This window comes from Mercenaria mercenaria, unplaced genomic scaffold (assembly GCF_021730395.1).
Source record: "Mercenaria mercenaria strain notata unplaced genomic scaffold, MADL_Memer_1 contig_882, whole genome shotgun sequence".
Classification (NCBI taxonomy): domain Eukaryota; kingdom Metazoa; phylum Mollusca; class Bivalvia; order Venerida; family Veneridae; genus Mercenaria; species Mercenaria mercenaria.
In genome coordinates, this window is record NW_026463793.1 from 42,859 (window position 1) to 68,013 (window position 25,155).

General features: G+C 33.5%; 1 protein-coding gene across 1 annotated transcript; it reads right to left on the minus strand.

The window, feature by feature from the left end:
* Positions 1 to 1,999: 1,999 nt before the first annotated feature.
* LOC128554932 (uncharacterized) lies at positions 2,000 to 20,859 on the minus strand. The gene is made up of 8 exons (XM_053536264.1): positions 20,184 to 20,859; positions 19,443 to 19,480; positions 18,815 to 19,018; positions 11,589 to 11,729; positions 10,779 to 10,950; positions 3,680 to 3,943; positions 2,747 to 2,802; positions 2,000 to 2,134 (listed from the first exon to the last, which is right to left on the minus strand). Exons 1-8 carry the CDS (start codon positions 20,857 to 20,859, stop codon positions 2,000 to 2,002), a joined length of 1,686 nt encoding a protein of 561 aa, XP_053392239.1.
* Positions 20,860 to 25,155: the final 4,296 nt, after the last annotated feature.

Below are 25,155 nucleotides of genomic sequence, written 5' to 3' on the forward strand. Positions count from 1 at the left end.
GGCGCTCTATGTACAGAGTTTGATTATGCGTCTTGAAATCTGGATTTACTTTGAGTTTTTTTTGTTTACAACACACAAAAACGATTCAAGGGATAACAATGCTATTTGATTTAGGTATTAAAACGTTCGTTAATAATCAAAAAACTTAAAAATACTGTAAAAAGGATCATCAGATGTTGGAATATTTGAAAAGTCGATAAAAGAAGCCGTCCCGGACGAAACCTAGAGATTGGTTTCAGCCCTGACTGTCTGATAAGCTACCTCAGCAGTTTTTTTTTAACGGTTAAGAAACAAAATGGAGAAGATTATAAATGGCAGCGGACGGGCGGTCAGCATCCAAAACATGTCTGCTCTATAATTCAGTTTTCGTCGGATCTTCACCAAACTCGCTGACAATGTTTGTGGGCATTACATCTCGGCCAATTTCGATAACCAGCCAAATTCTCCCAGGCACTCTTTGATTATAGTCCTTGAATTACTCGAAAAACGGGGAATTTAGCCTTGTCCGCTCTTTTAAGTCGAACAGCTTTCATCCGATCTTCACCAAACTTGCTGACAATGTTTTTGGGCATAATATCTCATCCAAGTATTATTGCCACCCTAATCGCCAAATGGCTGTTGTAGGGAGGTTGCACCATATACTTTTTTAATGATGTTACGCAGAAAAAACAACATTCAATGAATTGAGTATATTACTTATGAAGTGAAATAAATATAGAATAAAAAGGTTATTTAAGGTCTAACATTGTTCTGTATTATATATATTTGCACTCATACCAAGCTGGGAAAAACTAGAAAAGGCAGGAATACAATATTCATTGAAACATTTTAATTTAGACTATAATCATATTAAGATTTAATAGATATAGAATAAAAAGGATATTTAACATTGTACTGTACAATACGAGATATATTTGGACTCGTACCCAGCTGAGAAAACCATATTGAACTCGCCTAGCGGCTCGTCCAATATGGTTTTCTCAGCTGGGTACTCGTCCAAATATATCTCCGTATTGTACAGAACAATGTTAAATAACCTAATAATACAGGTCCAACAATAAAGGAAAACTACGTTTACTCTAAAGCGAAAAAAAATGAAATATCAATAATCAGATTTATAAACATATGTTTATTGTAAAGTTTAAAAGTAAACATTTTCTATTTTTTTAAGAAAAAGCACAAAAAAATATGTCTGTTTATTTTGTGCTATTTGAAATAATTTCCTTTCACAACCTAATTCACTTTTCTAACATGTGCGTGGTGACTCATGACTACACGCAAGGTTGCTCAGAATATTTTAAAGGTTTGTTAGTTTTGCTAAACATGAAATAAAATCAATGCTATATATTTTACATGTCAATGACTATTTTTCGAGAAGATTTAATTTCACACAATTATATTTATCATATATTTTTTATTTCGATGAAATATAATACAATTTAATCGTGTTCACAAACACGACATTTTTTTTCACAGCAGTGATAAACATTTTCGTTATTCATATTGGTTTTCTGGACATATTTTCGCAAACCTTTTTTGCAGCATTTGGTGAAATAAATCACAATCCTTAAAAAGCAACTTGACTATCATACATATTGCCCAGAATTAATTTTTAGTTTAAAGATAGTTTGTTGAAAACACTTTATGTAAAAACTATTATCAAAACATCGAACATGCATTTGAAAGTTTAATTTCCATGACCTGAGTTCATATATAAAGAGTAAATTACGTGCTTGAATTTTTGAATAATTACACATGTCAAGTAATCACTCAAAAACGCGCCAATTAAAAACTGAGGTTATAAGACAAATAAATGTTTTGTTCGAACAATTCAAATTAATTATGCGTATAACATTAAAACATGGCATACACCGGCAGTGTAGCGCTGTCGGAAGCCACAAAATTTCAAATGATGTATAAAATACCTTTTCTGTTAAAGAAGCATCTTTAGACGGCGCACTTGCCGAACATAGTTCGACTGCTTTGATATCAATGTCATTTATGAGAGCGGATGACAGGGAGTCGATCCGCAGTTTACAGTTCCAACCATAAGGATTAACAACTTCTTGTTATCCAACTCCGACAGTTTATCATGTATTTTCACCAGTGCGGCGTCCTTCTCAGTAGAATTGCTCTGCGAGGATTAAATAAGTTTTTAAAAGAAAATTTCATATTTCAAGCTCAAATAATCAATCACATACCAAATTTTTGATTGTTGGTCATCTATGCGCCGCTTTGCCAATCGTTGCGCAGGAAAGATTCAATCACAAGTTTAAAACAATGAATATAATTGAAAATAATTATACCTTCAAAGAATTTTTTAATGGTAAAATTTCAAATAAATGTTTTACTTTTATTACTTACAGGGGCCGCATTACTCATTACTTTGTTGTTGCCCTGTTTTAGGTACGCTGCATACAGTTTATCGTGATATGACTACGGTTATTTTTTTAATTTTTTTTTGTTTTTTACATTTCGTTATGTTATCGTAATCATAGATTTTTATAGTGATAGATCAGCTTTGCTTTCGATTATTCTATTTATAAACTGAACTGGTGTGAGCAGCAAAATATCTGCGTACGTCTGATTTAGATTTCTAAACTCATGAATAAAATGAAAAATATTAGCGAAATTGAAGAATACTATGCATATAAGTCTGTCAAAAGTTATAGAAGAACTTTGGGTGAACTTTGAATATAAAAAGAGAGGAAATTATTTGCATTTGGCAGAACTAGTATGTAGTTACCAAAACTGGTAACAATTTTTCGCGCTCTGTCCAGTCATCCGGTGTTTCCACAATATCTGAAAAAGAGTGTTAAAATATCTTTAAACGGATGTGTTCTCTTTTATTATAACACTTACATTAAAGCAGGTTCCAAATGCCATGCTTTATTAAAGATGTATGTTTAGGACCGTTTTCATTACAGGTAAAATAATATTGATAATAATGATAACAACAACAATGATTAAAATAAAGATAAAAGTAATAATAGAAATAATAACAGAAATAATGCTAAATTAATGAAGATCTTTCACTAGCAACGCCGATGCAATAAGATCCATTAAAATACTTAAATTGTCCAGCATGAAAAAGTCCTCAGGAACATCCAAACACAGCAATTGTAAATGCGAGAGTCAGTATGATCTACGTGCTAACCAATATTTCTGACTTTAAATAAAGTACCAAGTTCGGTGAATTACTTACTGCTGTGCTTCCCAATTTAAATGAAGGTACAAAATATGTCTACTAAGATTAAGGTCTAAATATGTGCCACGAAAACAACGATGAAAACAGGTGTTCTCTTATACTTAGTGTAATTATAGCAGACTCAGCGCAAGCTTTAACGGAATGCCTTTAAACAAATATACAGAAGAGACTGCATTCCAAGTGTCACTAGACAGTTGTGCTAGTTACATGTATCGAGGTATTCACTGAAGAACTAAAATAATAGTAAGCATAAAATGCAACCAGGTGAAGTTTTAGCATAATCTGTATTTGTTAGATGAATTAGAGGTGGAGGACTAATGATTTCAGACACATTGTCGTTTATCAAATAGTCACGGAGCCCTGCCCGAGAATCGAACCCACGGCCCCACGATTCGTAGACCAACGTTCTACCTACTGAGCTAAGCGGGCGGGCTCTAAAGTTTAAGTAAGAAATATTTATTAAAACAATACCTTCGTGATGTCCTAAATGGGCTTCTATCAATTGACACATTTCATACAAAGCTTTCAGTGCTAGTTTATCTATTCCGTCCTTCGTTTCTTGTTCACTGACGTAATTAACAACAGGAAACACATGATTGGTAACCACTCCGTAGAAGGCAGCTGTTTTCAATGCAGCATTTTCAGCTTTAGGACTTTTATAAATATGATCGATATCCCTTGCGATTTTTGGACAGATCTTATCATACTTCGTTGCAACAACAACCATCGGTAAATCTAAAATTTGCGCGAAATTCAAAGACACAAATAACGAAAATAAACCAGATGAGAAAAACTGCAGTTTAAGTATCATTCAGAAAGCTTTGTTCAAATTACCATTTTAATAGCTCTAATAAGAAACAAGTCGTAAATATTTTCCTCTAATATTCATGCAGCATTTTCAGCTTTAGGACTTTTATAAATATGATCCATATCCTTTGCGATTTTGGACAGATCTTATCATACTTTGTTGCAACAATAACCATCGGTAAACTTAAAATTTGCACGAACTTTCAAGACACCAATAATAAAACTAACCAGATCAAAACACTGCAGTTTTAAGTATCATTTAGAAAACTTTGTTTAGATTACCATTTTAATAACTCTAATAAAAAAAAGGGTAAACATTGTCATCTAAAGCCATTTTGAGAGACTGTTTAATGACAGTCAATGTTTTTCATATATCTTTTCGACTACCGCTATCGTACACCGACGCACTACCTGAGCCGCCAAATGCAGACTATATTTTGGGGGTTCTCCATTACCACTACTGTTTTGCAGGCGGGCTACCGTAGACGACTAATACGTACCAGAAAAATGGGGGTGCTCATTTCCATAGCGCATAATGCAGTATTTGGGTAAAAATTATATTTTTTCTCAATTGAAAATAGAAGAAATTACCAAAAACTATACTACAGTTTTACGCTGTGGTAATTTTTATGTAAAACGGTTGATACACTATGGTAGTTATGTCCATTGTATGGTTATTGGTATAAGTACACTGTGGCACAACTTATAATTTCCTGTATCCTGCAATAGTCTACTATGGTATTCATATGCAGATAAAACATACAGTTAATGTTATTTATTAAAAGTCACATATTTAAACGGTCACTGCATCACTGTGGCAGTACATGCTATTTTGTGTGAATATGTATTAATACGCTGCGGCACTGTCTTGAGTTTCGCATGCCCTGCATTAAACTACTGTGGTAATCGGGGGAATAAATAATGCCTACAGGATAAGTTTTGATTACTAGTATAATCCTTTCGCAGGGTAACTTTCTCAGCAATGTGGAAGTGCACCTAATTTCATTTAATATGTATAACTACACTATGGCACTGCCTTAAAATTCAAGTTTCTCACAAAAGTCTACTATAGTTCTTAGTAACGGGATGAGTAAAACTACACTGCGGTACTACATTGAAATTCGTTCTTCCTGCAAACGTCTACTGTGGTAATTATTTGCAGAGTGGTTTGGTTGCTGTACCAATTCCTCCCTAAGTCAGCCCCCATCCCGTCTAACTAGACATGTGCATCCCCACTCCTATACCCAGATCCTCACTCCCTGTAATTACTTTTTTTTTTCTCCAGCCACCATAGTGCTTTGGAATTCCCTTCCAGTACAACTTGTGCAAGCCCCAACCCTTAACCAGTTTAAGCAGGGTGTGACCAAACTTGCACACAACGCTTAACATGATAGACCTGTTTCTTTAAACTGATTTTATCTGTAAACCTTCTTGTTTTTACACTATCAACTGTATTACTTTTATTTTCCTGTCCATTCTACTTTTAAAATTCTTGTACAGGCGCGCAGCTGCACGTAATACTCGTAAAGAGGAGTGATGCAGTATATAAAGATAGATAGATAAACATTTAGTTAATAGTATGTATTAAAGAGAGGCTTTAAAATATTCGTGTCAGCAGATGCCGTTTCTGCATATCTTTGGAAGTTTAAAGTTTATATTAGAGGGGGAAAAAGAAGTAGGAGTAACGAGAAAGGTTGTTGAACATCTTGTTGAACCGTATAGTTTTTCTAGACACATCCCTTTGGCACAGGCGTTCCTTGCCAGCTCAACCCATCTTTGTGTAGGCATTGTAACTGAAAAAGTAAACTTCAACTAGGAGCTATCTATATTATATGTATGTGAAGTTAACTGCATCAGAATACAAGGACTGAAAAAATTATTAAAATATCATTTCCTGAAAAAGAGTTATTTGAGCTGAAAAAAATGATCCCGGATGAAATATTTGGAAAAAATGGAGACAACTCCGCAAAGACTTTATGGTAGACTTAGGTGACAATTGACCTAGTACCTCATGCAAACTACCCACTTTTTACCTCTAATCATGAAAAAAGCATGCATACTTGCCACATGGATTAGCAACCTGAATACAAAACTATTTAAAAATCAAATAATTGATTGCCCTGGGGAAAGTAGGACATTTTTTTGTGGTGAAATTTGTCAACAAACAGACGATTTTTTTTTTAAAAGTCAAAACCCACAGAATTTCACAAGGTGAGATATGTTGAAAAGGCTACTGCTGGAAAGAGAACAATCTCAACTACCCATACATATGCGTCAAAGTATGGGAAAAATATCTAGAAATATGAGAAAATCGAAGATATCAATTTCAAGACTGTTAGATACATAACTGTGTAATCATACATGGCATTTATCATAGATAGGTTACTTTTCCTTTGCACTGATATAACATGGGCAGGATTAGGATTAAGAAACGGTGGCCACTCAACAATTTCACTTTATAATTAGATTGTTTCCCTTGCGTAAAGAAGGCTTAGGGTAAATCTCTACTTTGTGGATCTTTTAATATAGGGCGGAAATTCTGGCCATATGATTTGAAACCACAGAAATTAGTCCGACAGAAGGATGATTCGGCAGGAATAATGTATTCCTGGTTTTGGTTAGAACATTGAACAAAGGACAGCATATCACACGTCAAATCAAAGATGGAAACTTTGTAACTAGAGCATGGAAGGTTACCGTTCAAGAATTATGAAACCCAAACAAACGCAGGTCGTTGATATCATTGACCGAGAGTTTGCAGACTCACATGAAATTATCTCAAAGTCAGGGTGAACAAATGCTTGTCAGTTTTGCAGTATGAAGAAACTAAAGACCGCCGGTGGTCTCCGAACACCAACGTCATCATTTGGTTGTAAGCAGTGTAAAGACAATTTACACAGGTATAACAACACTCTTCTTATTAGAAAGTTATATTGATCTTATGAGTAGTTTTAAAGATTTCATGGTATTATTAAGTCATTGCTATGTTAAGTTAACGTACTTTCTTATACTCAATGTATATAAACTGTGTCTGAGTCAACAAGTCGCTCAAATCCAAAAATGTACTCAAATTATCCCTCTGGGTCAAATTTCTCGAAATATTTAAGCATGTCAGAAGAGGAATAGTCTGTTATTGCATTATATATTCGACTGCTCATAACAGGTTAATCTTCTTAGTACAGGATTAAATGTTTCGAGAAATCCAGCCCTTAAGTACAAAAGCCAGTTCCAGATAAGTTGTGCAATAATTGTAGTTGAAAAACAAAATGTCTTGCTTAAATAAAAAATATTTGTCATCTATTTTCAGGGTTTATCCCCGTGATCTTTCAAATAATACTTTTAGGGAATGCTTTCTTCCGTATCATGATGTTGCGTCCAGAACTGGGATGGCTAAGGACAAGTCCATACAGACCTCCAATCCAAAAACGCCCGTAAAACTTATGACAACAAGAGCGAAATTTGAAACTCCAGAAAATCGATTACTTTAGTATATATAACCATTGTAAATCACTAAATGTTATAATTTGATACGTTTTATTATTGCTCATTATTACTACATTTTAATAAGAAATCCCTTCCTTCAAGTTAGCTACATAACGGTTGCAAAAATCACCCAGGAAGGTACATATTAAAATAGAAACACCCCGTAAAATGCCATCAAAATCATCCGAGAAATCGACGAAGAAGAAATGACTGTCTGACTAGCGGACACTAAGCACAAACTGGAGAAAGAAACAGACAGTGTCTAAGATTAGTGAGAACATTACATGGTGTACATATTTTTACTATGTGTCATGTGTATATGTACGTTAGGTTTTTAGTACGAATGAGAAAGTTTGATTGATTCTTCTTTTGATAATTAATTTTCACATGCAATATAATTTTCTAATATGAGCTGTCTCAAAGGAAAAGCGGTTTAGAGTTAAATTTTTGAAATTCATGAAAGACGTTTCCTAAAGTTTGGCTTCTTGTGAATTTTAATACATTGTAATATGGTATAGAAATAATAATCATACAACCGGGCATATTAAATATAGACACATAACTAACTGATTAAACAGTTCTACCGACGACATGTTTATCAGACTGAATTTCGGAATTTTATCTTTCTATGCGTCATTAACAATGCTAATTACCCTAAACCCCCTTGGCATTAGACGGCTATTCAGAAGATACATGTATATATAGATTGACGGTTATTGTCGTAAGTTGTTGACAAAATTGTTTCATTCTAACTCAGTTTAAACGGACTACAGTACAAATTCAACAAAAAAAAACGGGAATTATTTCATGACTTTTAGTGAACTGATTGTGTAACATTACATATGCTCTATGTTACCTTTTGCGATGATTTGTAAGTAATGCAAGATCCGCATCTGTTATAGCTTTTACAACTTCGTTTAATTGTAATTTTTTTTTGTCATATGTTTTTGTTTGCTTTAAATGTTTTACTTTTAGTCTCCTACTTGTTTCTCCGGATCGGACTATAGGTAGACTGTCTATCAATTTAGTCCAAAATACGTCGTTCAGGTTGTGTAGCATTTGATATATGATTTTCCTTACTCATACCCGTTCATAGGAAATTGCCTGTACTGTAGTGTTTTCATTCAGTTGTAAATTTTATTATTTTATTTTATTTTATCATTTTCTGTTATAAGGTTGTTTGTAAATACAAAGAAAATGTTTTTGTTGCATTTTACTTTTAGTCACCTACCAGTTATGTCATCGACCATGTGAACGCGTATCAATTGTTTAATCATATAATGAAGAATTGTAAGATCTAATTTCACCGGAAGCACATTCATGTACGGTTTTGGAAACAGTTCATTTTAATAATTCTAGGACTGAAATGATTATGAACGTTTTTTTTAGGAAATTCGATTGTTTCTTTTCGGAACAAGACTTATAAAAGAACATCTGATTATATTATGCTCTGGCTTCAATGAAATTAATATGAGATATTACCGACTTTTGGCAGAAGAAAAGCAAAGTAAAATAAATTTAATTTCTTATCTTTTGTTCTGTTTTAATTGAATAATTTATTGGACTTTCCGGTAATCGGGCTCCCTTCAGGAGTTAAAGGTTTTATCATGCATTGTGTCCGTAGCTCGGTGGATAGAACGTCTTACTCATAATTGGGAGATTGAGTGTTAGACCCCAGTGGAATAACATGTCACCAGGCCATATTGCAAATGTATATAATTACTATGCTTTAATATTTATAGTATTTCCGTCTACACATAGAGTCGATAGGGTAGAATTATTTGCTGAAACTGCGCAAGGACGATTTTATATCTTGAAGACAATTGCCAATTTCCCACAGTATCAGAGTAGATCAATAAAGAGTTTGTTTTTGTTTGGATTTACGGCCATTTTCAATATTATTCCAGTTTCAGGCAGCCAGTTCACCTAACCATCGTTTCTGGGAAAGACCAGTACTAGACGCCAAAGTCCGTAAGCAACTGCCTACTTTCTCACATAAAAAAGTCCTAGTCGGTAGCAGAGCTCGAACCTGCGACCCTCCGTCAGTGAGATGTTTCAAGGATTACAAGTGCACGAATGTATCTCCTACACTACGGACACGGGCTATAAATTAATATAATGAGTATACAAAGGCACATGTGAAATACTGAATACTGTACCATTTATAAAGCATTCCAGAGTCTACATGCATTATAATGCATAATGCATGGAGCTCAAAGTCAAAATTACCATTGTGTACTTTGGGATAATTTAAATGCATTCTTACCTAAAGTTTGAATTTGAAATTTGAAAAGTACAATACTGCCATAGTGGATAAATTTACACACGTCTAGTATGCAATTGGAAGAAGCGATGTGTGCATATATATTACCGTTGCGGCGTAAAAACGATGAAGCGTTCTGTAGAGAATTACCACAGTGTATATATGTATGTTCCATGTGCAATAACAATTTAAAATATTACTGCCGTAGTGTATAAATGTACACTATTTCTGATTACCACTGTGAAGTTTTGTATTTTACTTGAAAAAGTTCAGAACTACCGTAGTGCCACAGTGAAAGTAATTGGTGAAAAGTCTACAAAACGCATCAGTGGCAGATCCGTGGTTTTCAGACTCCTAGAATGCCGGAGCCGCATAATGCAGACGTATTAAAATAGCTTTAAATACCGTAGCGTAGAAATGAGTAATTATTAAGTTTTAAAAACTGAGTTTGGTAATTACCGCAACGAGCAACCATAAAAACTAATGGGTATTTTAGGAGAGTAATGATCCCTTAATTGCCTGAAAAGGATTTTCTTATCAACAAATTGCGATAACAATGATTTTAGAACATTATTGCGCACGAGACGTTTGATTTTGTTTTTAAATTTATTGGGCACCTGTAATTTGTTGCGTAATATTATTTAGTATGTCATATGAATGATTTAACTTATTAGTTTAACTGATTTTATACCATTTTGTTAATAACATAAATGAACGTTTACACTTCAGATGAAATTCTGCAATTAATAACAAGCATTCAAATTCCCACCAGATACAAAGAAAAATTAAAAAATTCCGGTAGTCCTACGCTGTACGATGTCGGTAATGTGGACCCTCGTTTTGATGGTACGTTTTAGGCGTCTGCGGTAGTCAGTCGGTGTATGATAGCGATAATAGCGACCCCCGTTTTTATGGTACGCATTAGTCAGCTATGGTAGCCGAAAGGATATAAACAGACAGAAATAAGACTATTTTGACTGATTCTTCAAAACAATAAGTTTTGCAACACATGTATACCTTTCCTGGAGATTGTCTTTTTTATGGAATTAAAGCGTTCATTCAGTTGAGTTGTGAGCGTTTCGAAGTTCTGATTGCCATGCACAAAGCAGACAATGTGTATTTTATCATCTAACATTGGTTTTGTTTCCTTCTTCTCAGGTATAGTATTGAGTTCGGGATTATCTTGAAACTGTGAAGTATTGTTTAAAGAAAAAAAGTAGTAAAATGTCTGACATTTTTACATATTTTTTAAGCAAAATACATTTGACAATCAATGTTCTTGATTTTCCATTGTGTGTTAATAATTAATATTGTTTAGTACATGACTAGAAGATATTAAATGAGTGTAGTGTCAGTAATGAATTTGTTTAAAGAATTGAATTGAATTATTTTTTATAATACGAATTTCTAGGGAGCAAAGTATTTCAACGAGTTCAAAGCATTCGATACTGAAGCTATTCTTTTCATCATATGTAAATTAAATGAAAAAGAAACAACAGACATTAATCTTGACTCCAATTCTAAGACATATAACAAGAAAGACATTACGTGTCATTTGTAACTTACAATTGAGCGTGTTGTTTTTTCAATGTAGTGAATACTTAACATGTTAAAATGAGCAATTATTCTTAAACAATGACACTGACTTTAGTCTGATTTTAATCAAATGTGAACCTTCTCACAATACCACAAGGACACATACATAGTTGAGCCTACAAAGTGGTGAGTAGGGTTCCCAGTGTCGCACATTACGTACGATATTGTTACTGCAACTGTGCTTTATCTAATATAAACAATTTGAAATTAATCAAACCTCTTGATACTTACTTCATATCCAATAGGTAACTTGCCATCCAGAAGAAGCTCAAGTTCATCGTCATAACCTCTTTCATCTTCAAATCCTCGAACATCGAAAATTCGTATGTTCAATGGCTCCCCCTTTTCTGATTTTAGGACATAGGCCTTTACCTAAAAGTACTTGTATGTGACACTGAATAAAGCTGATGTGTATTTTCTATATTTTACAAACCAAAACCGGCATTTCAATAATACATTTTTATTGATTAAAGATTTCAAATAGTATTGTAGTAATTTTACAGTCACTCTACTTTCTATTACCAACACAAACCTAGCCGGTTGAGAAGATTTTTGAATAGTGATTTCTAAACACTTATGACTGAAACTAATGGTTAAAGAAATTTATAGACACAATCCCCGCACAGGTATGTGAATTTATATGTCCCTTATAAGCCAAAATTCATCTCAAACAAAAGCACAACATTTACACCTAGAACCACGCTGGACATGCAGAAGCAAACGTTACGTGTAAAAAGTGACAGAGGAGAGGAAATACTTGTATTGGTAAACAGTGAATTGCCTACATAATAATTAAACAAGTAAAAATGTTATCAAGAACAATTATGCTCAAAATGTATGAAGGAGTTATAGAGTTTCGATTCATGCAAATTGCATTATTATTTCTCAAAAGTTTCAAGTACATGTATATTGATTTCAAAATAAGGAAGTGGATTTACGACTCTAATCTTACAGCCCGCTGTCATTACTTAAGAGTTAACAAATCAGCCTTGATAGCTCCGGACAAAAATGTAACGGACAGACACATAGACAAATTTAAATTCGTTTATTTAACTAATTTCAAAAAATGATATCTATATAACTTTAGAAAGAATATGCTCTAGCGCAAAAATAGTACATTATCCTAGAATTATATTCCACATGTATCCAAAAATGATTGCCAATGTCAGTTAACAAATAAAGTGAACTGTTTCATATCCAGTTAAATGCGCGTAATGCGAGATAAAAAAATGATATCGCAGTTTGCCTTTTTAAATTTTCAGAATGCAGTTTCTACTTGTTTGTTTTGAGCGAATATGGAATGTCTTTGATGAATAGGAAATGAAAGTTCTGTGCCTATGTTCACTAGTTCATTCACTATTTAAATTGTTTACATTCCTCACTGTGGCTTGAGGAATTTTGAATAGACGATAAACTGTTAATGGTTTATAAAACACAGTATTCACAATAAATGGTAAATCTTTTCTACATGCAATGAGTAGAAAAAGTTTGATCAAGCATTATAGGAATTATAATGTGTCCACAAGTCTTCAGAAATGAGCACTAACAAAAATATCGTAATCGGGAAATTTCCTTCCAGTTATGCTGGACAAAGGAAAACGGACTGATACTTGAAGACAGAAGGCAAATTTAAGACAAGAATACACAGTGTTCAGCATTGGGTATAGATAATTGATTAATACAGACTTTAGCGCCCATGCTGTTTCAAATTAGAACAAAATGAAAGGTAATGTAGCAAGGATTAGACACATATAGTCCTTGATTTAGTAATTTAGTAGGAAAATAACTGGCCCGTTACAGTTTTATAGCTATAAGCACACAATTTTGACACGTGTGGGTAGTTCCTCCGAATAACTATCAGTGATTTTGGTTTCAAAAGAGAGAAATCTTGAAAAAGCAAGATCGGATATTTGAAGTGAATAGAAAATAAGTGGATGAAGTAATTTTCTGACGGGAAAGGTGTGCATAATTATCTTGAACATTACTCTCGTGGTTTACGCTGAGATTCATACGCTCCATGAATGGTCTAATGTTTCAACGTTTTACCCAAGTTTGGAACATTGCTCAATTAATGAGTCCCTAAAATGTGTGCGCAATCTCAGAATTGCACACAGGGAATCAGTCTAATAAGTAGCAATTATATAAGTATATAAATTATACATTTGTTTGAGTACATGACAATCATATCTATATGCTTTCACGTGACCTGGTGTACGGCAAGAACAAGTAAAGATTGCAGAAGTTGATGTTGAGGAAAAGTAGGCTCTTTATGTATACACTGATTTCTCTATGAATATTTTTAGAGAAGACTTTTTGTCGTATAACACAACACTGACATTTGTCTTTCATCGGCTGTATGCCATTAACTCAGACAAAAGCTCGATTTCCTAGACGTTGCCCTTGAATGCAACCAAATATCATAAGATAAATCTTCACGATGAGAGACTAATGTTTTCGATTTGTTCATCCCTTTCTTAGGCGATTTCTGTCAGTTTATGAAGACATCAAAGACTATAAACATAGCATCCTTGCTCCTTGCATAAGTACTCCCTTGCTTTTGCATCACTTCTCCTTTCACTATGAAAAAGTTACCGTGTCCACCTTAATTTTGGCTGACAGCCGTTCTTAGGCAGTGCACGACTTTTGTTTCTTCCTGCTAATGTGTGTACGTCTGTGTGTCTTGGGAGGAGTATATACTATCAATTTAATTATGTATTCTAGTTGTGTGTGTGTGTGCGCGCGCGCGCGCGTGTGTGTGTGTGTGTGTGTGTGTGTGTGTGTTTGTGCGTCTGTGTGTCTTGGGAGGAGTATATATTATCTGTTTATCTATGTATGTTAGTTAAGTATGTGAGCGTGTGTGTCTTTTGTACGTATATGTCTGAGCTGCTGTAGTTAACGTTTAAGAGTACATTGTAACTGCATCTACGGAACGTAGAATACCACTTTTGAGTATTCATTTTTGTTCCACTATCCCCCTTCATCCCCACTTTTTTCTATCACTACTCTTCTTGCGACCCCCACCCCTTCCTGTTTTTTTTATATTCTGCACAAAAATCAGAATATACTTGTTGGTTTTGAAAGAAAACGTCTATGATATTTTCCCGTTAAAGTTTCCTTTTGCTGTCGGTCTACTTTGAAAATGCTTGGCTCTATAGCTGATTTCGGGGAGCTCGGTGTTTTCGGGAAATCTACCTTTACCAATTGTCTTTTTTATTCAGCATTTCTAAATAGAGACAATATTCTTAACACAATAAAAAATATACAGTTAAAGTATGTGATTTAGTAGGTACGTCATTAAATTGCTCAAAACCTATTTAATTGTCACGTTTCTCTACTTAAAATATAAGCAAGAATATATGTTTTAATCTTTTTGTTGTTGTGAAACATAGATCATTTAATTTTCAACTAAAATGCTGCAAATCGCGTTTTAATAACTGCACTGATTATGTACACGTGTAATTTTGTGTTTTAAAGTCGGCATATGAACTTATGTGAGAATGTCGAATACCAATCGATTGAAAAGCGACAATGTTTGTACTGTCCGTAGCATCTATTTTAACTACAGGGTAAATACATATCTGACAGAACATAATCACATTTTTACAATATACTGTTTCATATCTACAAAGAATATAACATATCAAAAGTTCTAACAAAAAAAACTGATTGTCGTTTATACGTTACAAGTCAGTATTTGCTTTTTGTAGCCCTGTAGTGTCCGTAGTCCATTAACAGACATCATCCAATTTTTGAACAGATTTTCTCATCAAATCAAATGCTGTGCATAAACTGCATTCATTCTGTTAGTTATTATAATGTATATAGATAATAGAACCACTTTGATATAATTTGTGTTTTGGACAGTAAAATATATAAGGTGGAATTCTAACTGGACTGTTGGGTACTGCGTTGCTAGTAATTTCCGAAATAAATAGCTTTTGTGTGGTCTCTAAGGTTACTAGGTGTCGCTTTGAGCGCATAATCAGAATCAATATTCATAAAATACAGGTAAAAATTATGAGTTACAGATTGTATTATTTATGCCTTTAGCGGGCTGCGGAGCAAATTTTAATGTTTTCGGCAATTTTAGATCTTTCCAGTGGTTTTCCATTAATATTTTGACCTATATTTACTCTAAATCCTGCGTTTGTCAGATTATGATGTTTCTGGAAGAATTATTTACAAAATTGTTGAAAGCATTCCAAGTCCATGGTTTAAACCAAAGCACAACTCGTGTTAGGCTGATATATAACTGGCCTCTGAAGCAATCAAATGGATGAAAATTCGCTAAGCAGGCATCCGTTTTGGACATAGTGCTTTATCGAAAGAAAATTATAGCTTGTATACTTATTTGTTCAGTTAAGCTCCAAAGTCAGCATATGAACTTATGTGAGCATGTTAAATACCTGTCGTGTTGAAAAGCGATTTTTTGTGGTTTCCGTAGCCCCTATTTTCAACTACACCATCAATACATAACTAATATATTAACATAATCACCTGTTACATATTCACAGAGGATATGAAAAATCAAAACGTTTACACAAAAAATGATTGTAGTTTATGTTACAGGGCAATATTTGCTAGCCCTGTAGTGTCCGTAGCCAATTGACAGATATCATACATTTTTAAGCAGATCTTTTCCTCTGAATTAACTGTCGGTTATAAACTGCATTCATTTTATTTGTTATTATTTTATTTATGAATATATGAATATTAGAACCACTTTGGATTAATTCATGTTTCGGTCAGTAAAGAATTGCTATGCAGCCATCCGATTTCGACATAGACTGCTAAATTGTAAGAAAATTACAGCTTATATATCCATTTGTTAATATCGAAACGAGCCGTTGTCTGACGTTACAGTAAAGACAAATGCCAGTGCCGTGTTATACGACAAAAAGTCTCCCCAAAAGGAAATAATCACAGAGAAATCAATGAAATCAATGAACAAAAAAGCAGCCTTCCTTTCCTCAGTATCTACGTCCGCAATCTTGCCTTTTCTTTGCCGTACACCTGGTCACCTTCCTTGAGCCAGATGAATAGCCCGTATTGTCTCCCGTCGTATCGTGTGTCGAGCGTCGTATCGCATTGTCTACCGTCGTGTTGTGTTTCGACCACCTTGACTCTTCTAGTTTGAGGTACGATATGTGATACGACGCAACGACGCGAGCGACACAATTAATGTCACAATTATTTACATTTGTATATTAATATTATTATTATAAATTATTTACGCTGAAGCACTAGGCGTTGATTTTTTTCTTCATTTTCTTGCGGATATTGTAATTTCTGCATTTTTTCCAGACCGAAAATTCATTTTCATATTCTTCACACAGGAATACAGTTTTTATGATTCAGACAATAAAGTCGGCTACATTATACACAAAATTTCAGCCGAGCATCTTATTTCTATCAAATTTGACAATTAATTGCATGTAAATGAATGGGATTGTTAAAACCCGTTACACAGTTCCATGAACATGTAAATGCACACATTCATTGTATGAATTGTGGTAATCTATAGAATACTGTTTTTGTTCTTATCTTACAGTCACCCATCGCGAAAGTACAAATTCGAAATGGTAGGATAGTAAGTTGACAGATGATAGAAAGCTAGAAGGATAGTAGGATTGGGATGGTAGGATGGCATGATAGTAGAATAGCATTGATCGGATAGCTAAGTTTGATTCTTACGAAATAGAGTTTATTTCAAATCACTTGTGGAATAGTGTCCATTGCTCATCGTCTATCGAAATGCGAGGTTAAGCAAGATAGTAGGTACGGTTGGATGGTAGAATATTAGCATAGCGATAGTAGGATGGTACGAGAGCGATGGTGTCCTACTAGTATACTATGGCTCTCCTATCATCCTGGTATATTACCTTCCTATTTTCCTAACATAACTATCCTCTATCCTATCACCATAAAGTCCTACCATTGGACTATCCTATCATGGCTGATTAATGATTAGAAGTTACATCTATTAACAAAGCTTTAGTGCCTACAGCATAGATAAACACATGAATACAAATAAACACTGATTTAAAACATTCAAAAGGGCAAATATGCAGCAATAAAAGTAGAATAATATTTATTCAAATTAACACTTTCACTCCGTTGATTCGTAAGGTATACTGTTCATTTCATATCCTACAATCACAAATCGCTAAATCATCAAAGCGCAGCGGTAAGATGACGGGGCAGCAGGTATGGTAGTATGATAAGATAGCGATGATAGAGAAGTAAGAAGGTACTATATCGATTGTAGGATTATAGGATAGCGCTAATTCCTGTTATCATACCATCGCAATTCTACCCATCTAATCTCGATATCATGCTATCGTACCATCCTAATATTCTACCATCTACTCCACTCATGGAAAACTAGCTTATACTAAACACAGTTATTACCATTTATGATTCAGCGTGTAATAAACTATATTCAAGTTCAGACAGTAAAGGTCTGATGAATGACTTAGGAAGACAACTTCGAAACCCTCTTATTATACTAAACATGGTTGTTACTATTTATGATTAAGTGTGTCATATGTATATTTCATGGTTCAGATAAGCGACTAAAGTTACTTTGATCAAAATATTAAATCTATTTGTAGCCTCTTATTATATTTCTGAGAACCTTTTGAATGAGTGTGAAACTTGCTTCATTTTCATTCAATATGAAAATATAGTTTATACTTGCACTGTTTAAATAAGAGATAGCCATGTTGAAGAATGCAAAATTATGGGACTAAAGAGTTCCCTTCATGGATTTAAATGATGTAGCGTTTGGTTTCTTTAATATCCCGTACTATTTTTGTCAGAAAGTATGCCTAATGATGCCGTTTATATTTCAGGTTAAGGTAAGATCCAGCTATAACATTACGGAATTACTTAGCCTTTGAGTGATCGAATTAAAATTTGAAAATTCCGAGGGTGGGGTGTATCATCTAGAAATCAGATTTTAAGACTATTTCCTCGATCTCCTAAAATATTATAATTCTCTATGTCATAGCTTCAAAACTTCGAAAGAACAAAGATACAGGGGATTGTCACAAAAAATTCTTAGTTACCTATTATAGTAAATGAATCAAAACTTGAATTTAATAAGGGTCCTAACCGGAGCCAAATTACGGCTGTGTACATTGAACGATCTATAATAAATGGCTTAATAGCTTATAATTCCATTGAAAGCGGGATATGATCCCCTGAAAAGAGCGATATGTAGACCAGCTCTTTTCGCAGCCGCTACAAACGGTGCAACAGTTCAACAATTTACGAGAAGTAACCATATCAGCCATAATTCTATAAAACATATCTCCTATGCAATCGTCACATACATTAGCTGATGTTGTTTGTGTTTTTTTTTTTTCTTTTTTGTTTTTTTTTTTGACCGCCAGTACATCACTAAAACACATTATTGATTTATAATTGACAGACATTTGCAAATTTACACTCACCTTACTTGTAACACTTGTTTCAGATTGTCTGGCAGGAGCAACTTGTGCAACTTTTCTTGAAAACACGGTTGACAGAGTGTTAATGAAACTAGATTTGCCGGATCCAATTACTCCTATGAGCAATATATTATACTGTTTGATATTTAATTCAGGACGGGGTTCCATTTCGATAAGTTTCTGTTTCTTACGAATGAATTCTTCACCCTAAAATTGATAAAATTTTGTAATTGAATTACCGGTACCAAAACTGAAAGCTTTTACATATAATTATGACACTTTTGTTGATTCAAAATGGTTTGAAACGTTTAGTCATGCAGAGCATAATTGTTTTTTAATGCAAAGAATAGTAGTGTATTTTATTTAGCTTTGGTACGCAACGTAACACAGTTTAGACTCTTCAATGCTGTTTCTGACACAAGCCGTTCCAAGGTGATGCGTTACTGTGCTCTTTAAGTACTCTAAACGTTCTCGAATTTTTTTACCTTCTGTACGTATTTTGATTAACTGCATACATCGCTGATGTTTTCTTTTCGGGGTGGGTTTTTTTGCCGAAATGTGGCTATACTATTGGATCTTTATTTTTGTTTCTAATGTTATTTTATGCAGAACCATTTCATATAAGCATTACCTCCAATATTGGCAACCACATTTCTGATAGTTCGTCATCTGAAATTAATTTTACAAAGAAATGTAAACAATGTTGTCTTCTTGAAGAGCAGACAAGGAATGCATCTGAATTAAATATTTAATGAGCAATACAAATTTTTAACAAATAAAACTACATTTAAACAGAGAAGTGAATTGCTTTGTAAATCGTTTTATTTTACCGTTTCTAGCATTATGTCGATTTTCTTTTATTATAATTATTCTTGATTTTCGACTAATAAAGATATTTAATCGCAAACAGTTTAAGAAGTTATATCGAGTTATACCTTAAGCAAAATAGTATAACATATACCTTTTAATTTACTTTAAAATCAAATTCTACCTAATATGATATGAAGGTAATGTTAACAGAATAGTTAGGAAGATATGTCATAAATCATAAATTTAACCGATAACAATAATCCGAAAGAATTAGAACATATTGTCGTCTTTAAAAAATACTGCTTTCATAATAGAATCCATATTTAACGTACGCATAGGTTATTGTCATCATATTTATTGTGTCAGTGAAGACCAGTATATAAGAAAACGTCAGAAATATATACAGTTACGTACCTGGTCTCAACTGAATCCAGCCAGTTCAGTCTCAGTCTTGCAATAATTGCCATCTTTGTGAGCTTAATATATTGTTTGCTTTAGGGGAAAAATATACATAATGCTTAAAGTCATTTATTTTCATATTTAAAGTTCTTTTATCACTCACCTACAACCTGGTACACTTCAATTCTTTTTACTATCATTTGTCCTGAATTTATATCTTTCGTTTTAATTTTTTCTTGTTCACGGTCATATTCAGGTGTACCAAGACCCTGAGCGCCACTCACGTCTCCAGGACTGCGTTCAACACCATAGGCGGAGTTTACATTTAACGAGCCATTCAGAAGCATGTATTTATCTTTGGCTGTGGGCTCCCCATCCCTAGGTGTGGACTCCTTATCCTTAGGTGTGGACCCTTTATCTTTAGGTGTGGAACCATCTTTTTTGAATGCTTGAAGGTCGTAATTCACAAGTGTGCCTCCCCCAAATGTTGGACCAAAGTTTGAGTCACATGTGATTGCAATTTCTGCCTTCTTTTTCTTAATAGGGAGAAAGATACATTTTGCACCAGCATTCTCGTATTTTGCAAATAAAAATGCATTTTCATCTTTAACCTTTCTGCTTTTGTTTGAACTCCAGTTTTTAGACGTATAGCCGCCAAATAGGGTATTATATTTTCCATACAAGAGTGTCACTGTCGGACCTTTTGCATCACAGTTTTCATGGAACTCCTTCACGTCTGGTTTGTCAGTGGCTTTGTATAGCAACACAAAGGCTTTTTTGTTTATTCCCCCACTTATCCTTGCACCAATGACCTCTAGAAGACTTCCTGCGTCACTCATGACCAGGCTGTCACTTCAAATTAATGAAAATAAAAATGATAAATGAATAATGAGAAAATGAACAGTTTCTTATTTTATCGAATTTGATAAATGTATTCCATCAATTTTGCACTAATTGTTTTTATATCTTCTAAATAACTTTGGTAATGTAATGTCAGTTGAAGATAAAGCATTTCAGACATTGACAGGTTCATGTGTAGAAATAAGAAATGTGTCATTTTACTACTTCTTTTAAAGGTTATAACATAAACATATTTACAACGATTGTCTATCTGATGATTTCCGGAATGTTTTGTTAATAATGCGCATGAGCTTTTTATGTCTTCACGATTTTTTATATTTTTTTTTTGCCCTAGGTAAAGCGCGCATGAGCGAAAATTTACTACCGTTGCTATGGATCGCGCAAAATGTAAATCAATCTTAAATATCAGTCAAACACCAAATTGCAGGGTACGTATTCTCCAATTTTTTATCGGATTACACTATCTTTAAATTCACAATATAAAGTGTTACAAAAATATTTGACTTATTTTAATTCTAATCACATTATAAAAAAATAGTGAAGAAACTTAAAAGTGGCACTAGAAATATTTATCAATTCTTACGGCAAAACGTCTTATTTAAATTAAGATCTTGAACATTTTGAAACCTACTTTACATCTTTGTTGAAACTTCAGTGTTATATCAGTAAAAATAGATTGAAACGTTTTAATCATAACAAAGAACATATCAAAGAAATAATTGAATTCTTCTTTTAAAGTAACAGTGCATACCTAACATATTGATTTGAAACTTATTAACTTTTTGCCAGAGAAATAAAATATAACATAATAATGATTAAAAGTGTTACCTTTTTACAGAATATGTAAGACCAAATTTCACTTTTTAGCTTTGTGAAAAGGTATTTAGATATAGATTATATTTATTACGTATTAATTTATTCGTGTGACCGTCCCTCTTGAGTTCCCCGAGTTAACATATATCTTACTTTTATCTATAAACAGATTTCATGATCTGTCTTCTTTTGTATTGCGTACTTAGATTTTGAATGTTTATAGATAATACGAAGACTTCTGTCTTAAAGTTTAAGTATTTAAGGATGTGGTAAATCCTCAACTTAAATGATTTAAGACAGAATTACGGAATTACAAGTGCCTGCGCAAATACGTCCGATGTACTTTGCCACGCAAAACAAACTCTTAATTCAAAATGGTGAAGATGATAATGTAAAACGAAAAGCTCGTCAATGACGTCTTGACGTGCATCTGATCCCGTAGAAACAGTTTGGAATTTTTATGATTGATCTTAACTCCTTTTTAATGTCTTAAACTTTTATAATCAATTTTGTAAATAGTTACTTATACATGTTTTTTTCCAGTTATTAGGTATATTTATTAAAAATTATAGAGGTTTAAACATCAATAAATATTTCTGTTAGGTAGTAAGATATTACTTAAATGCCATACACAAATTATTTCAATTTTAAAATTGCCATTTTGTATGCACATTTACAGACCTAAGACGGATTCAAAGTTATCTTTGCCAGAGTTTGCGCAAATTTTCGGTTTAAATCAAATATATTGAAAAACAAGTTTATCAGGTATTTTAAACCACAACAAATTACATTACCTAAAATTCGAAATGCGACGTGATTACCTTAAATGTCAACTTTCTTTTTGCTACGAATTTATGTATGAATATGTCGTGCTATTTCACTTGAGTATAAAAATACAGAAATGAAACGATCTTAAACAATGTCCTTTGTTCAAATCTTGAGTTGATAAAGCACATCATGAATTTAAACGACGAAAAACGTACTATTGACTGACTAAACGTAAGAACTGATATAAAGATATAGTCACTGAAACGAAAATGGGAATATCCTGGCAATTGGTAAAGTTTGACGGATCTTGCAGCATGTAAGAATATTATATGGGGCCTTTGCTGCAATCTCTGGCTAGCTTTGTGGAACATTTGACGTCATGCTTTTCTCCTACTGTTAACACATAAACTTAGATCAACGTCTCTACCTTTACATGATAAATATTGCCGAGAAAAAATTCTTACAGTCAGTATAGACTTGTCTCACCAAGTCATTTATGATATTAAACCTATAGTCATTTTCAAATGTAAAATTCAGCATTTTCATTTTCGAAACCAAATTATGAAAATGTCTTTTTTTCAATTTAATTGAACAAATCATTTTAAAGCTTGTGGGCATCTGTACAAAACCCGGCAAGTGACACATTGATTATCGTATTTCGCGCTCGGAGCAACACTGAAACGACAATCGATATTAGAACGTGACGCACGACAACTACACAGAAATGCTGCGTTGTCGCACATTCATGAGCCACACAATGTAGAGCAAAATATCGCGTTAAATATCGTGTATCATGTAAAGATCTCGGACGTTTGCACACGTAGTCGTGCTTAGTAACGTATGTCGTGTCACAATGCCGTATGTTGCATCGAATATCACGTCGAATGTCGAACGTCACGTTTTAAGAGCAATATGAAGAGACACGGGAAAATGAAGCGGAGTTATCTTGTGTGATTTAGTTATAACACAACACATGACATACGAAGCGACGACAACGTACACGAAGCGACACATACTTTAACATTTTCAATGATTTTTTTCGTAAATAAACATCAATTAAGTGACTTGCTAGATTTTTACACAGGAAAAGGTACTTTTTTGTCATATGATTGGTATTATTTAAGTTACCTTTAAAATCTAAAATATCCTGCTTCCACCCTCTACCTTAAAGTTGACACTCAATATTGATTGATTTCAGGTTTGCACGATTTTATTGAAGTGTCGTGAAACAAACAATGAAACACAAGCAAGGTTTTGAAAGATTTTATGAATGATACAATTCAATTTGTAAAGAAATATTTGTAATTATATGTGGAATGCAAACTTATTTTTTGACTACAAATTGTATCGAGTTTTGAATTACCAATACTTTTGAAATCAAAATTAGAAAACCATACAAAATAATTTTTTCGTGCATGTAGAACCATTCCTTTCACAATAGCAACGAATGGGTAATATTCAGTTCTCACTTAAATTTTAAGAAAAATGTCTTAATTGAAAATATCACTTAAATTATAATACATATATGTCGGTCGTAGAGCTGACTGAAGGTTAAATCTTCTTATATTTGCACATGCCTTTCTTAACTCTAGCAACAGGAAATTGAAAATCCGCTTAAAAATGATATATATTCGTGGTAATTAGTAAAACATCGCATTGTCGCATTGTCTCAATGTCGGCTGGGATAAAATTTCTGGTCAATTAATCGATATAATTCTTCTTGGGTATTTTGTATCAATACACCGAAACAAATTTCTAATGACAGCTCCTGCTCTTTTTAACGGTGTAATAGAAATTTCCATCCACTATGCTATAGTGTGAAATAAGCACTAACAGGGGGCGACAGTGCGAAATTTTTCTTATTCTCGCAACTTTGTATCATTAAAGCTGAATTTTAATTTTCCGGTGCGAAAATTAAGAACGACATGAGATGATTAAGACGGTAATTATCGCCCTAAATCCTCGCGACAGTGTTTTTATATCGTGTGTTTAACGTTTTAGACAATGCGACAATGCGGTAATTCGCGGGTTGGTGAGGCTAGAATTAAAGTAGCAAGAACGGGATTCCGTAATGTTTAGCTATGCGCATGTTTGTTTATTCATGCATTGATTTAAAATTCATGAGACACTTCTGTATGCTAAACTATATTTAACGAGACCATAGTATGCCCTAAAGAAATAGATAAAGGATAGTTTTTGAAATATGATTATTTGATCAGGTAGTAACTATTTACAGTATGATAACAAAAATCAATACTGTCTGTCTAAAATACGAATTATATCATTGTGGTGATCTGTACTTTTTTTTGCACTAGACATATGAAATGGACGGAAAGAAGGTTTAAAATCAAATAGACCAACAAAGGCACCACCGGAATATGGGCAACAGTAACGTACGTGAGGGGTTCAAACGAACTGGATCAAAAAGATCTAGTATGAGGAAGGGAAAATCTGCAGATCTGGAGCAGACAAAGGTTAGTTTATTGTTCCTTGATTCTGGCTATAGATACTTTAATAAAGGTCTGAAGGTTTTATTCTAATTGATACGTACTTTTGTTTTTAGACGATAGATGAATCAAGTACGATAACCCATCTGTCAGCTGAAGAAAATGAAACAACAAATAAAGAAATATACTTGCAAAACCTCCAGGCAAGTTTATTACACAATTATCATGCATAAGTTAATAGTTAAT

Bases quoted from the DNA above. Each gene is read 5' to 3' on its own strand.
- LOC128554932 (XM_053536264.1), bottom strand. From the start codon at position 20,859: ATGAGTGACGCAGGAAGTCTTCTAGAGGTCATTGGTGCAAGGATAAGT. The intron at 19,481-20,183 runs GTGAGTGATAAA...AATTAATTTCAG, and splicing joins TGAAGTGTACCAGGTTGTAG to ATGACGAACTATCAGAAATG. The intron at 11,730-18,814 runs GTGAGTGTAAAT...AAGTACTTTTAG, and splicing joins AAACAAGTGTTACAAGTAAG to GTAAAGGCCTATGTCCTAAA.